At 36.6% G+C, this 14,788-nt stretch overlaps 1 protein-coding gene across 1 annotated transcript in view; it reads right to left on the reverse strand.

Annotated features, from left to right (window-relative positions):
- The window catches only part of LOC139730493 (oxysterol-binding protein-related protein 8-like), a gene marked incomplete at its 5' end in the record, with an annotated part of 42,893 nt that overhangs the window by 3,183 nt on the left and 24,922 nt on the right, over positions 1 to 14,788 (reverse strand). The window contains 8 exons of the mRNA XM_071641333.1: positions 4,063 to 4,216; positions 6,648 to 6,833; positions 7,599 to 7,699; positions 10,142 to 10,177; positions 10,862 to 10,951; positions 12,753 to 12,850; positions 13,464 to 13,659; positions 14,370 to 14,468. Of these exons, the coding sequence (XP_071497434.1) occupies positions 4,063 to 4,216; positions 6,648 to 6,833; positions 7,599 to 7,699; positions 10,142 to 10,177; positions 10,862 to 10,951; positions 12,753 to 12,850; positions 13,464 to 13,659; positions 14,370 to 14,468 (960 nt within the window). The remainder of the gene's footprint in view (positions 1 to 4,062; positions 4,217 to 6,647; positions 6,834 to 7,598; positions 7,700 to 10,141; positions 10,178 to 10,861; positions 10,952 to 12,752; positions 12,851 to 13,463; positions 13,660 to 14,369; positions 14,469 to 14,788) is intronic.

Here is a 14,788-nt window from a genome sequence, read left to right on the forward strand (position 1 = left end):
AGACAAAAGACTTTCCAACTATATGTTAAGAGACAAAGAAAAATATTTTTAAATCTTTATGCTTAGTTGTATACATACACTGTATTTGCATACATATGCATGACTTTAGCAATGCAGAACATGATTAGGCTACACACGTACAGTTGTATGTATTTGTCAAACTTTTCATCATAATGCAGTAAGAATTACTTTCAATGAGTTAGAACTGTAGCTATAGACTTAATGCAAAGATTATGCTTGCTTGCTTTATAAGTGCAGTTTGTGGGATGTATATTGACATAAACCACCCATCATAATTGTTTTTATGTGAAGTCAATTTCAACTGTTGATGAGAAAGGGATAGAAAATAGACTATGTGATGGCATGACGGTTAGATTACAACATAGCATTGTAAAATATAGAAAGGGGAAAAAAGGCTTAAAATGTTCTTTTGCATATGGACCATGCCTGATATCCCCTACTATACAGTGTAGCTATCAAATGCAGTGATCATGGTCATAGAACAGCAATCTTAAACACCGATCAGCCATTCCATGTAAGGGTCATCATCAAAATGGAGTTGGAATAATCAATATATTGGTGATATTATCATGGAGCTCAATAGAAATTGAAATGGTCAAGATCCCATTCATCTTTTTGAATCGCCTGTTGAAAAGATAAATGTACATACCCTACCCATGACTGTGTATGAATTTGAATTAAAAAAAAAAAATGTTGACCAAATGTATAGTTCCCTATGTATGATAGTTAGATTTTTACTTTCTTTTTATGTGGTATACAAGTCACCCCTGTTTCATATAATTTAATTTTTAATTTATTAATTCTTCAAAGGCTTCTTTTTTATAGTTATTTTATAAAATTCCAATTTGTGTGACTCCTGTGACAGCTAGGAGGCCTGTTTTTGAAGGTACATATTGAGAAATTGCTAACAGAACTTTTACTGTTTCTAAAAATGACAACCTATTTAGCAAAAAATCAAAGAGCAGCAAATGTGTTTAAATATCTAAGTTTGTTAGAAACCTACAAGTTTGTTTTAAATAGTACATAAACCCACAGACTACAGTTTTAACCCTTTGAATTTCAAAATAGTTAGGGGCTTGTAACTTTTTCCAGAAAAGCCAGGACTAAACAGATTATAAAGATTTCAATCATTTCAATATTGTTCTTCATGAACATAACTTCTCCAGTCACCCACCCATGTAAACTACACTGTACATGTACATGTACCCCATGACAACAGGCTATTTATAAGTAGAGGTCTATATGTCATTTATAAACAATCCTATCCCAACCATTACTGTCCATTTACTGCACTGAGAACTACATCCGCAAACATGTCATAGAGTCTCACATGTGTATGAAAAGAGATGTTTTGTAAACAAGTTACATTTTGTTTAATCAAAAATAGTCAAGTGGTCCATGCCAGCACATGGAAAATAGGGTATAGTATCAAGATTGGGTTGCACCTAGCATGCATTAGATCTGACATACAGACTGACATGAAAACCTGTCTGAATGAAGTAATCAAATGTCAAAATTCCAAAACGGTACCCTGTGATCCAAGTCACACCACAGAAATGATAATCTGCAAGACGTTAGCTATCTTCAAATCCACTCACAAATTTATTGATTAATTACTTTCCTCCAAATAAGTATTGAAAATGAAAGCTAAAGAACTTGTTAAGAAATGGAAAGCTGAAAAAGTCAAGATTTTAGAGTGGCAAAAACAAATGCCATGTGAGTAACAATGGAATGGATTTGTCAATGGGTTATAAATGGACATGTAAAAGATTGTGTTTCGAAACTATTACACTCAGATGATAGTGAGTCGAAAGTGTAAAAAATCGAAAAAATATTTTCCACCATTTGCTCTTGATCATGCATAAAAGATACAACCTTAAATTCAAAAGTAATATATTTCTTAGTTAAGTGTATGCTTCCCTCTTGAATAACCATCTATTAAAGTCCTTGAATCTTCAGGACAGGAATAGTGTTCAGTTCTTTTTAAAAAAAAGTGTATTTAACACTAAATAATCAAGTAATTGTTTGGTCTTCATCATCAAAGTGTAACCAGTCAAAAGAGTGATACAAATATGGTCACAACACTTCAACTTCTCTCAAGAGTAAAAATGAGTTATCCAACTTAAGAACATCGATGTATCCACAACTGCTTGCTTTGTTGCACTACTGTTGCATGATGTGGGCATGCACGCAAGCTGGAAGTCACTTTCAATACTCACAATATCTAGCCTGTTCCATTGTTTCAAAAGGAAACCTACAAAATAAATGCTTTTCATACATTTAAACAACTATCTACACCTTGCTTGAGGAATCATTACGTCTCATTCAGTCCAAACAGTTATTTGATAGACTTAGAATTACACAATTGTAATCAAAACATTCCATTTACATGCTGTTAACATAAAATGAAGCCTCCGAAACATCTGGAAAATTAATTTGGTATGCCTTATGTTTTTATGAAAATCATGTATGTTATGTAGAAAGTGATGGATAAATTGTGTCTTTTTTGGTTGATATACACTGTTTAAACATATTTGTGGGGCAACATCCTCATCTGCTCATATTTTATTGCTGAATGAAAAGGTGAGTTATGTGTGACACGTCTGCACTGTTTAAGAAAAATAGGTAAATTGTATAGTATATCTATATTGGTGAGTAAACAAAGCAGCCAGAAAACTGAATGTGATTAAATATCTTTAGATATGTCATAAGCAATCATTGGGTGGGTGAACAATAAATCTAATTTGATTTTGTCCAGAGAAAATCACAAAAATGCAGTGTTAACATCTGTTTGAAGCCTCCGAAACCACTTTTTCTCTATAAAGTGTATTAGCTCAAAAAATTATTGCAGTATCATAATGTTTTTATCATTTTTGTTGTCTGCCCATGTCTGTTGATGATTTCATGGCATAATTTGGGGCAGACACTCAAAGAATTTATCAGAAATGTCAAATTAGATGTTTTTGCTGTTTCGGAGGCTTCAATGCGTCTCGGAGGCTTCACATGTTAACGGAAAATTTGTATTGTCTCCTATTTTCAGAGAGTTTGGCGGATCTTAACTATTTTTGGTCTATTAGGTTAGGGCCCCATATCCTACATTTTGACATATAGATTAGGTCGCTTCTCTTATCTATATTCATATTATTTGACTAAACACTTTGTTTCGGAGGCTTCAAAACTGCTAACGGAAATTTCACTTGATGGAATCAAATTATCACCAAATTTCAAATAGCCCTAGGATCAAGTAAACTTTGATGTAAGTCTAAAGTTTAACTGTACCTTACTATTTTCAGCATAAAAGAAAGTAACCAAAACACACCCACTGATCATTACTGTCCATCAAAGTTTGTAAACAATTGTTAACGGAAAATGAAGCCTCCGAAACCTCAAATTTGAAGTCATAGTATTCTAAAATAAAGGGCCAGATGCAAACCAAACTAATTTGGTCATTTCAATTGACCATACAACTATGCTTTTAACATAAAAAATTAGATCTCTGCAGTTGCTGTAGAAAATTATTAACATTTCAAAAATGTTATATAAATTTCAATGCAACAAAATAGTCATTTTTAGGGTACATATGTGACTGTCAAAACAAAACGCATCAATACCTGGACCTGATTATGCTACCCAAGGTGGCTACTTATAAGGTGACTCACATAGGAAAAAATCTTTGAGATCTGTAAATCTATGTGTTCAGGGTAGGCCGAAAGGCTAAAAATTGAAAGTTACACCCTTTACCGTGAAACTGACCATACATCATACTATTGATGAGAGACAGTGATAGGCTAATATGACTGAACAACAATAACAAAGATCTACAAGAACTACATTTAGGAAATGTAAGGACTGAAAACATAAGATATCTAATTATAGACTTTCACGTTGATGAATGTCTTGATTGCAACTGTAATTATATTGGACAATCACATGAAATTATCCTTCATGAGTTTAACCATGGAAAATTACAGATGGTAGAATTGACATGGAAACTGAAGAATAAAAGATAAAGTCCCTGTGAGTTACAGAAGTGTGGCTAACCTTTAACCTTTGTTCCGTGGGCCCATTTCTCCTGTTTGGAAGGCTGACTATGCTGGTGGTGCGGACTATCTGCGTCCGGTGCCGCGTTCTCGTCTGGATGATACCCTCCAGCTCAAACTGCTCTATGTCATTCAGAGGGTCCCACGGCCTTGTGCTGCATTGGTGTGAGGAGAAGAAAAATAAATATTAACATTGTCTTAAATGATATCACTCAATTACCACTATGCGACATAAGACAATACATCAAAATCCAAAATCAACTTTCCTATAGCACACTTGAATGAATAAAAATCATCAATAAAGATAACCAAAATTTACAATCCATGACATGATACATTTCTGAAACAAAAAGTCGCATACTCTGATTTTGTGAGAGGACTCAAAGTAGGTGAAATGCGTGAACTCAGTCATTCTTCAGTTTTTAATATTTTATGAAAGAACAATTTTTCTTCTACGTAATTCTGAAGTTTGGGTTTATTAGACGAATGGGAAATTTTGTTTTTAGCAGTTTTTTTTTTTCTATACAGAATATTTTCAAACACTGTGATTAGGTACATGAGGCCCCTTTTCAAAAAAATCCCTTTAATATGCACTGTTTACTTTAAAAACTGATAACTTTTGAAAGGATACTGCTAGTGCTAGTTGGTATCAGTCATGAATAGAATGTGTTTAATGAGTGTGGAAAACTTCAGCTTAATCTGATAATCCCTTCAGTGTGGTTATCCCAGTGGTTATCACAGAGCTTTACATCCTGTTTATTGTCCCATTCATTGCACAGAGCAGAGGCTAGTGAGATTAAACTTGAACAGATCCTAAAGTGGAAAGCCCCTTTTTTCAGTAAAACACTTTTCTAGAGTGTGTGCTTTCTTTCCATTATTTGAACAGACAGGTTAGGAAGGCCCAGTTGCATTGAGCTATACGTCATTTTAAAGCTTAGAGTTTGCTCTTTCACAATCTGCCCTTAACCCGTTGAAGACAAGTCCCAAGTATATTCAGACAGGTGTCTATAGAAAATGCTGTTGTAGAAAAACCAGCCCATCCTCAACAGGTTAACTAAAAATCCATGGTTGGCAACTTTTTGCTAGTATTGTGATGCAGGGTCACATATACATGTATAGATTAGTAAAGTGACTTTGAGGCATTTGATATAAACTCTGCAAATTGAAATAAACATCACCATGTGTGATCAAAGTATACCTCACATGTAAAAGAAGTTTTTACTCCAGCTCATGAAAAATAGCCATGTACAAAACAAAAAAATGGTCATAACAAAAAAGCAATATTAAAAGCAAACAAATGCAATTTTCAGGACTCAGTGGGGTCAAGGATCACCATGATAGTGTATAAGTTGTAACAGTTATTTTCGTGTACAGATATTTTCGTGAATGAAGAGGCTACAGACATTTCGTGAGATGTTGTTTTTGTGAATTGACACCGATGCGACATGTATGATATATGCACTATTCCCCTGCTAGCGCATGTAGATATTTTCGCGAGCCGTTCAATTCGCTATCCAACAGTGATATGCGAAATTCATGAAAATCAAACCCTTTGATAACTTGCATTTGTTGGTTGACTCTAACCTTCACTTTGTTGCCTCCTCTTGGTACACCTTAGTAGGGCTTGCTGCCTGCTCAGCCCCCCCCCCCCCCCCAATGCTGTTGCTATTTCACTATTTTCCATTCTTTATCCCTCTGTTGTTCCTTATCTTGTTTGATGTTGCCTCCCTATTCATCCTTATCCTTCAATGGTTGCCCCCTTGGTCCTCAGGATCATTACTGACCCTCCTCTGCCTTTTGTCTGTCCGCCCTCCTGCTCTAATCCCCATCCCTTTACCTGTTGGGCTCCTTGCCCATGACCTCCTACCCTCCCCTTTTGTTTTCTTTGTTCTGTGTCCCTAGCCCTCCCCTGACTGTTCTTGTCGTGTGAAGTCCTTATGTGATTGCTTTCCCTGCTTGTTTATCATTTTGCCTCTGATGAAGATTCTACTAGGATTGAAAGCTCAGGCCCCTTTTGACTCCATTTAGAATACTCCATTGGTTCACCACTATTGGAAAAGCAGTTTTCAGCAGCTTTTTTTGCTACACTTAAAACCACACCCTCGCGAAATTAGCAGCCTATACAGTATGTCTAAAAAAAAATTACAATCAAATTTTCGCATTGATAACATCAAATATGATTAAACTGTCTAAATGCTACTTCGGGATCTTAAAAATAACATCTTAGCTTTACTTTGCAGAAAACCCCATTCAATTTGGTTAAGCGGTCACAGAGAAATGTGGAATGTTGTAAAGCATGTTGTGAGTCTGATTCTTCCAAGTTTAGCACTTCGATGCTATTGTGTGTGAATATAATAGACAGAACTTGGAGGGAAGAGATTCTTGACATGCTCTACAAAACTCCTCATTTCTCTTTGAACACTGAAGCAAATCGAATGGGGTTTTCTGTAAGATGTGGGAAATGAGTTATAGTTTCATACTCTGAAATTGCATTTGGATAGATTCACTCTTTTTAAAGATATCATTGCGGAGGGTCCCGTTGTAAGTTTTTTTGGGGGGACATACGGTACGGTATGACGGACTCACTCCGTGTGCTTGTAGATCCAGTCACCCGTGATGTCGTCCCTCTCAAAGAGGCGTGGCATCCACTCTACCATCTTAGCCTTGCGCTCCTTGTGCCCCTTTCGCTGCTCCTCCTCTAGGATGTACTTCTCCTTCGTGGCCTCGTGCACGTCGCCGTGGTTCAGCGCCTCGGTGACGCGGGACCAGAGTCTGCGCACAGGGATAGGAATTTCATGGGATACCATACATAACGGCATGCAAACGATCAAACACCATCTCTCTGCATAGGGCATGTGAAATAACAAATTAGAATTAAAACAAAAAAAAATATTTGTCATTTATTTTCTCACATAGTTTTCTGCAAATTTGGACTTGCAGGACAATTTCTGGAGTGGTTAAATTTACCAACGAGAACCAAAGTGACAAAAATGAGGAAAACTTTAATTTCGATTTTCCCTCTTGCAAATACTACACATTGCATTTCTGTAAGTGGAGGCAAAACTTTTGAAAGTTGATTCCACACATTAATTCAGACAACTTGTGAAATTAATGGAAGACAAACAAAAACTAAGAGATAATGATAAAATATACAGAACATAATTGAAACATGTCTGGTGTGATGTTATGTGATGTCTTTTAATGTGTCAAAACAAGAAAAAACTAACACACAAACAAACAGACAGACACAGAGACAGAAAGAGAAAAAAACAGGTACACACATAACACGCACACACAGTTAAAATAACCATGGTTAAACACTGAATTTTTGATAAACATCTTGTCAGTGACACAAAGAGAGAAGGAAAGAGCAGAAGAGAGAGGCAAGTAGGAAGAGAGAACAGAAAAGTAAAGCACATTAACACATACATACACACAAACAAACTTAAAAAGTAACAATAACCAAAGGTAACACAATCAATTTCGGATGAACACATGGTACCAAGAATTTTGCCAAACAAGGCAGGTTCCACTAACCTCTCAGACTCAAACTCCCCCTGTTCTTCCAGGACAGCTGTGGATCTCCTTAATCGATTCCTCTTGACTTCGGGGGTGACGGCCCAAAATTGCTCCATGTGCTGGAGGAGAGGGGAGTTCAAAGTGCATCGTTACCCTCCAATATTTCAGGTGAATGTTTCTCAATCCTTAGGTACAATGGTCATAATGCCACATACATGTACATTGTACTGTATATGCCACGTACAACTTGTATTTTGAAGGGATTTTTTCTCACAAATTTTGCGAGTCGGATGCTATTTGCGAATACAACAACATGCCATAATATCAAATCTGATCCTGACATTCATGCGATGTGCACACCAACATTTATCTGTTCATTACTGTCGTGGTACTTCATGATTGCAACTTTAACCACTCACAAAATTATTGGGAAAAAAGAAACAAACCAAAAACAAAACAACAAACACCCCCTTAAAATAAGAAAACACTGACACCTTATAAATACTCTGAAACCGGTTGAGGACGAGCTGAATTTGCTATAACATATGTGACCCTGCACCTCAAAACAAACAAAAAGTCGCCAGACATGAATTTTTGGTTAAGACCATATTCTGAAAGAGCAGACTTTAAGCTTTAAAACGATATATAACTCAACTCAAATGGACTCTCCTAACCTATCTAAATATGGGAAAGAAAGCACAAACTCAGGAAAAGTGTGAACTGAGAAAAGAGGCTCTGAAGTACAGTGCCTATTCAAGAGCTTAATCTTTACCAAACCGTGCTGGCTTTGTGATGAATGGGACACAAAACAGGAAGTAAACCACCAGAGTAACAACAATGAAGGGATAATAACATTAAACTGAAATTAAGCATGCCTCATTAACACATTCTGTCCATAATTAATGCCAACTTTCAAAGCAGTAGCACTATCCTTTCAAAAGTTATTAGAGTTGAAAGTGAAGAGTGTGGACAAAGTTTTTCAGAAATGAAAAAGGGATTCTAAAGACACACCTAATCACACTATTCTACCAAAAATGTTCGAGATAAACTGCTAAAAAAAACACACTTTCCTGTCCGTTTTATGATTCCAAATTTTAACATAATGTAAAAGAAGACCCGCTCTTTCAGAAAATATGAAAAAGTCAGGTTTGGCTAGTTTGACCCATTTCACTTATTTTCAGTCCTCACGCAAAATCAGTGTGTGCGACTCTATGTTCGTTTTGAGGTGCACGGTCACATATTATGTTTCCCATTAACACCAGCCTGAGTATACTTGGGAATAGTCTCCAATGGGTTAAGAACCTATTTCATTGCATGCAGAGTAAGTTCTGATGGATGGAAAGCCAGGAATGAGTGCACCACACAGTGCTCAAAAGCTAAAAACTGGTATCAAAGTGATATGCCATTACAAGGATCCCAAACTTTAACCCATTGAGGATGGACTGATTTTGCTACAACACATATTTCCCATAGACACTTGCCCGATTCTACTCGGGACTCGTCCTCAATGGGTTAATAGAGCTTATCATTTGATATACCACCTAGTGATTATTGTGCTCATGATGAATAACACTAGTATACCTATTAAGGCACTTCTGCAACCAAAAGATATGATATGAATGTTGTATGCACAGACTGTTTTATTAGCATGAGTCTTGTTGGTTTTATGCATCAACCACATCCTCTATCTTTAGAGTACTTCCCTTGCAAAACAAGGCATGGTTAGCCCTTAAAGGGTGTGTACAGTTCTGGTCGAGGTGAAGATTTAGCTTTTAATGTTTTGCAAGATGTTCAGAAACCACTCTATGAGATGTCAAGGAGCATGCAGTTCTAAAGGGTATCAAAAGTTTATTCGATGAAAATCGGTTTTGAAATGGCTGAGATATCCAAAAACAAAGTGAAACAAAGAGATACTAATAAAGTTGGGGCATGTCGCCTTTTATTATTAGCACTTTTTTGGATATCTCAGCCATTTGAAAACCAATTTTCATCAAATAAACGTTGAATCCTTCTTAAAATTACATGCTCTTTCATATTTCATAAGAGGCTTTTCATTATCTCACTTAGGAATGTTCAAAACATGAAACCCTACCTCAACCAGTACTGTACAGTCCCTTTAACAGTATGGTTTTGTTTGACTTTGTATTAAATCAAAAATAGTTTCTTTCATGCGCGCCACATTTACATGCTGAACTCAGTCGACTTATATTTTGCTCAAATTCTCAACCGCACACAAACTAATCAATAAAGTGCAATTCGCCATCATAAATTGAAAGTGTCATAGTCATAGAATTATCGTAAGATGTAACAATTATATATCATAATTATTTTCTTTATGTATCACTGCAGAGACACTTCCATAAAAAGTTGTATGGCTTTGAAAAACAGAGTGTTTTCCGAAAACACTCAGCGTATTGCAGTCTCAGAATATTGTGGTACTTTGTGGGTTTATGCTGTAGCGCACATAGAGTTGAGGCTTTAAATGATGAAATACCACAACTGTCAGCTCTTTAGGCAAAACTTTTCCCAGCAAACAGACATAATCTGATTTAGTCCCTTACCTCTGTCTTCTTGTCCTTGATGAACACTTCTTCATCCTGCATAAGAAATACATTACGCAAACAAAAAGCTCATGAAACATAGCAAATCACCGATTACTGTATCTATTTTAATATTTACTATTAAAAGCAAGGCTGCCAACACTTATCAAGGCAAAGAGGAAAAAAACAAAAACAAAAGAAAACCTGTACCTTTATTATGAAAGAATGGAAAGATTGCATTCATTCAGTATGGTAAATAAAAAAATTAGGACATATTTATGAGTCAAATACGCATCTTTTCTTATATTTGTTGAAAAAAGAGAGATATTCGGTAGGAGCTCTGAGAAAAGTGATGCTATCTATTTCCATTCTTGCTTTATTCCAACAATTCAAACTAGTAAAAGTAGGAGCGTAACATTTTATCTTTGAATGTAGAATTAGACTTGAAGTCAGTTTGAAACGCGGTCTTGGTATAAACGCAAGCACTACTAATGATGATGATGATGATGGTGTTGGTGGTGGTTGTAACACTAATAATCTCTATGAAGACTGTAAGTGCAATACCCAGACAAGGTGTAAGATTTCATCTTACTGATCGCACAGGGGAGCTTTGCACATAAACTGATACCACAAAATGTAAAGATGCAGGTATTACAATAATATGGTAGTACGAATGCAATGGGGAAGACCGACAACGACAACAATATAATGAAATAAATTAAAAAAACAACAACAACTCACCCATTTGCCGCTAAGCGTGGCGAGGGTCTCCTTGCCGAACTTGATCTTGCCCTGGATTTGATTGGATGAGTCACTTCCCCCGAGGAATGGCTGCGAGACGGAATCAGATTACAGTAGATATAATGATGATGAGAACAACACTTACAACTGTATAAGCGCATAATCATAACTTGGCTGGAATTTCACTCTCAAAGGGGAAAACGCCACTTGAAATTCAAGCCGACTTACAATAATAAATGCACAAAGTGAAATCAAACCAGCGGGAGGGTAACAGTTTCTGTAAGATTGGTCAAAGCATAGATGAATCTTTCGAAGTTTGACAAGTACCATCAAAGTAATGTTGGTTATATATTGTTTGTGCAAACTGAATGAGGTGAGAATACCACTATCTCGCAGGTCCCTTACTACATGTACCTAATACACAATACACATATATTCTGATTATTTTGTCCTTTTATTTTCAACAATATTCAAAAAGGAAGTAATTATGCTATTTTTGGGCAGAGGTGCCAGTTGAAGGTACCTTTCTGCATTCATTTCAAAATAAACAATAATGTCTTATCTCCATAATACAATAATCAGGTGATAAACAAACAAATTGTACAGTGTACATGTACATTGATATTTGATACAAAACCTTGGTTGATATTAAAGTGACTACAACTGCTTTTTTTGAGACAGAACAGGTGACTATCATATGTGACTGTGCATCAGAAAATCAACAAAAAGTCGCACCCCTTGATTTTACGTGAGGACTCAATAAAGGTGAAACAGGTCAACCACGTTGATCTTGAGTTTTTCATATTTTCTGAAAGAGCTATTTTTCTTCTACAGTGTATATTGTTCCTAAGTTTGGGATCATAAAATAAATGGGAAAGTGTGTTTTCAGCAGTTTTTCTAAAATCTTTTTTTTTTGTTTGTTTTTTTTTGTTTAGAGTAGTGTGATCAAGTACGTCTTAGAGGCCCCTTTTCATTTCTTGAAAATCCTATGCAAGCTCTTCACTTTCAACTCTAATAACTTTTGAAAGGATAATGCTACTGCTTTGAAAGTTGGCATTAATCATGGACAGAATGTGTTCATAGAGTATGCTCAACGTCAGCTTAATCTGATAATCCCTTCATTGTTGTTGCTCCGGTGGGTTACATCCTGTTTTTTGTCCCATTCACGGCACGCTAGCACAGTTTGGTGTGATTAAAAGCTCTTGCATAGACGCTGCACTTCAGAGCTTCTTTTCTCAGTTCACACTTTTCCAGAGTGTGGCTTTCTTTCCAATAAATTAATAGATGGGTTTAGAGTCCATTTGAATTGAGCTATACATCAATTTAAAGCTTAGAGTCTGCTCTTTCAGAATCTGCACTTAGCTAAAAATCCATGTCTGGCGATTTTTTGTTGATGCAGGGTCACATATATGCCATTGCTTGGAGCAAAAGTGGCCCCCAAAATACATGTGTATGAGTGTGGAGGATTACAGAAATAAGTGTCATCATAATGATGTAATAACCAATGACTTTCCTGGGGAAGGGAAGGGTTTGAAGTTGCTGAATTATTGAGCAGAACCATGATTTTTTACATCCCTTTATTTTTCTTTTCAATGCATAAAATAATGGGAGAGTTCCAAGGTAATAATTTGATCAGCTACAAGTGTAATATGATTTGTTAAACACTGTACATGATTGTATGTGTCTGCAAAACATGTATACTTCAGAATTCCCAAATTACTTAATTTTGTGCATAATTTCAGTGGAGCGTTTCCAACTGAATCACAAAGAATAATGTACTAAGTAAGATAGTATGTACAACTTGCATATCTTCCTGACTGTTACACACACAATGCATTCTGAACTGGGTTGATCTGATCCGCAATAATCGATGGCATGTTGCTATGGTTACCTTGAGCTTGAAGTCAATCTCGGTCTTGTAGCCCGTCTTCTCACATTCCAGCGTCACTTTCCCCCCGTACTCCATGGTCAGTGTCCCGTACAGAATACCTGGCATGTACACAGCGGAGGAATATGGGTCATTCTCATGAACAAACTAACAAACAAACAAAACGCATTCAATTCTCATTTTCCCTCTCCCTCTCTCTTTCTGTCTCTCTCTTCTCTTGAAGCAATGCATGCACGGCATGGAGATTTACACTGTATATTTCGCAGTGATTCTATTTCACAAATTTGTATGCCGACTGTTTTCATGAAATTAACAACTCATGAAATTAGTGATACTTCTTTCTTATTCTGTCAGTATAGGAAGTCAAGTGTAAACACCACATGTATACAAATATTTTCTATTGCGACTGAAAAGTTTCAAACTTAACCTATTGAGGACGGTTTGATTTTGCTACCACAAGCATTTCTCATAGACACCTGCCTAAGTATACTCGCGACTCATCCTCATTGGGTTAAAAGAAAAAAAAATCACAGACTTTGACACTTTGACTGGGCGTAGTAATGATATCAAATTTTCAAGTTTTGAAAAGAGTGAACTTTCAGCAAAATCCCCTCTTTTAAAGTTCTCGGTTGCTAATGTTTGCAATACTTTTTGTTAAATGGGGCAACAGGTTACATACATATCAAGTCTAAACTCCATACCATCGATCCTCACCTTTGCAGTTTGCGTAGGGCATCGTGATGAGGTAATCCTCGCCCCGCCCCAAGAGGGTCAGCTTGCCCACCCCGTCCATGACAGCGCAGACTGAGTTCCCATAGAATTTGCTCTTGGCAAGAATGCTGCCGCTGATGCAGAAGCCCTCCTTCCGGTTGGTGATGTAGAAGGCCGTCACCGGCGGATGATGGGATACCTGTTGCCATGGAAATGAGAGAGAACACATCCACTCAAAACAATGATGGTGAGATATTTTCATGTGATGAAAGAGGAGCTAACTTACGATATATTTTCTGACAGGTAGCATATGTGCATCAAAAGAGATGTTGCCTTTGAAAAAAAATCATGTTTGACATAAAACAATCTATGCCGAAGATTTATCCCTTGGTAAAATCTAGAACTAGGGCATATAAATCACTTTGATATTGATGTACTGAAAACAAAAAAGTAAGAGTAGAACAAGGTAACTGGAAGAAACAGAAACAACTACACTGTACCTGCAACAAAAAAACAGGACCACCACAAAACACAATCACATGAACACCCACATCCGCGCACACACACACACAATGCCACGCAAAGCTTTATACCTTCATTTTCAAGCACTGTCTCTGATATATTTGTTCTGTTCGAACTTTTGCCTGCCACTGTGTGCTGGATGGCACATAAGCATTCCTTAACTTCTAAAAATTGTAAATATAGATCTACAATGTAGTTCATCAACTGTCACACCAAACTTTGACTACCAACAGGCAACAGGACTGTTCTCTATGATTGTGATGTCAGAATGTTCTCACTGTAATGCATTGCATGCATTTATACTTCATGAGAACACGTTACCATCATGGAAATGATCATCACATGCTTCCACATGGCTTTGCTTTTAAACAGTGGTCTTTTCCTCACCTGCTCAGCAATGTAGAATGTTCTCGTTTTGGTCTTTGGATGCTCCCACATACAGCGGAATGTCTCGCCGATGATAGGATTGTATGGCTTTTTCAGGCCCTGAAACAATACAAGCAATGGAAAATGCAAAATATGTCAAAATGCACAGTTTTGATGGATCCCACAACCACTTGTCCAGGAACATTTTGAGTATGCACCTGGGCTAGAACAACACAAGAAACTTGTGTGTATAGAAAACAATAATTAGTTTGGATATACATTGGGCTTTCTGAAAGAAAAACAATGAAGATGGCTCAAATATTGAAAGAAAACATACACAAGAGATGTACACCAAACTGAAAGTGAAACAGCTTCTAGCAAAATATTAGGTTCGTACAGTTTTCATGGTTACAAAATCTATGTTTTATTTGTACCCAAGA

The sequence above is a fragment of the Diadema antillarum genome, unplaced genomic scaffold (assembly GCF_040938485.1).
Source record: "Diadema antillarum isolate AM-2024a unplaced genomic scaffold, OU_Dant_1.0 seq00000316_RagTag, whole genome shotgun sequence".
Lineage (NCBI taxonomy): Eukaryota > Metazoa > Echinodermata > Echinoidea > Diadematoida > Diadematidae > Diadema > Diadema antillarum.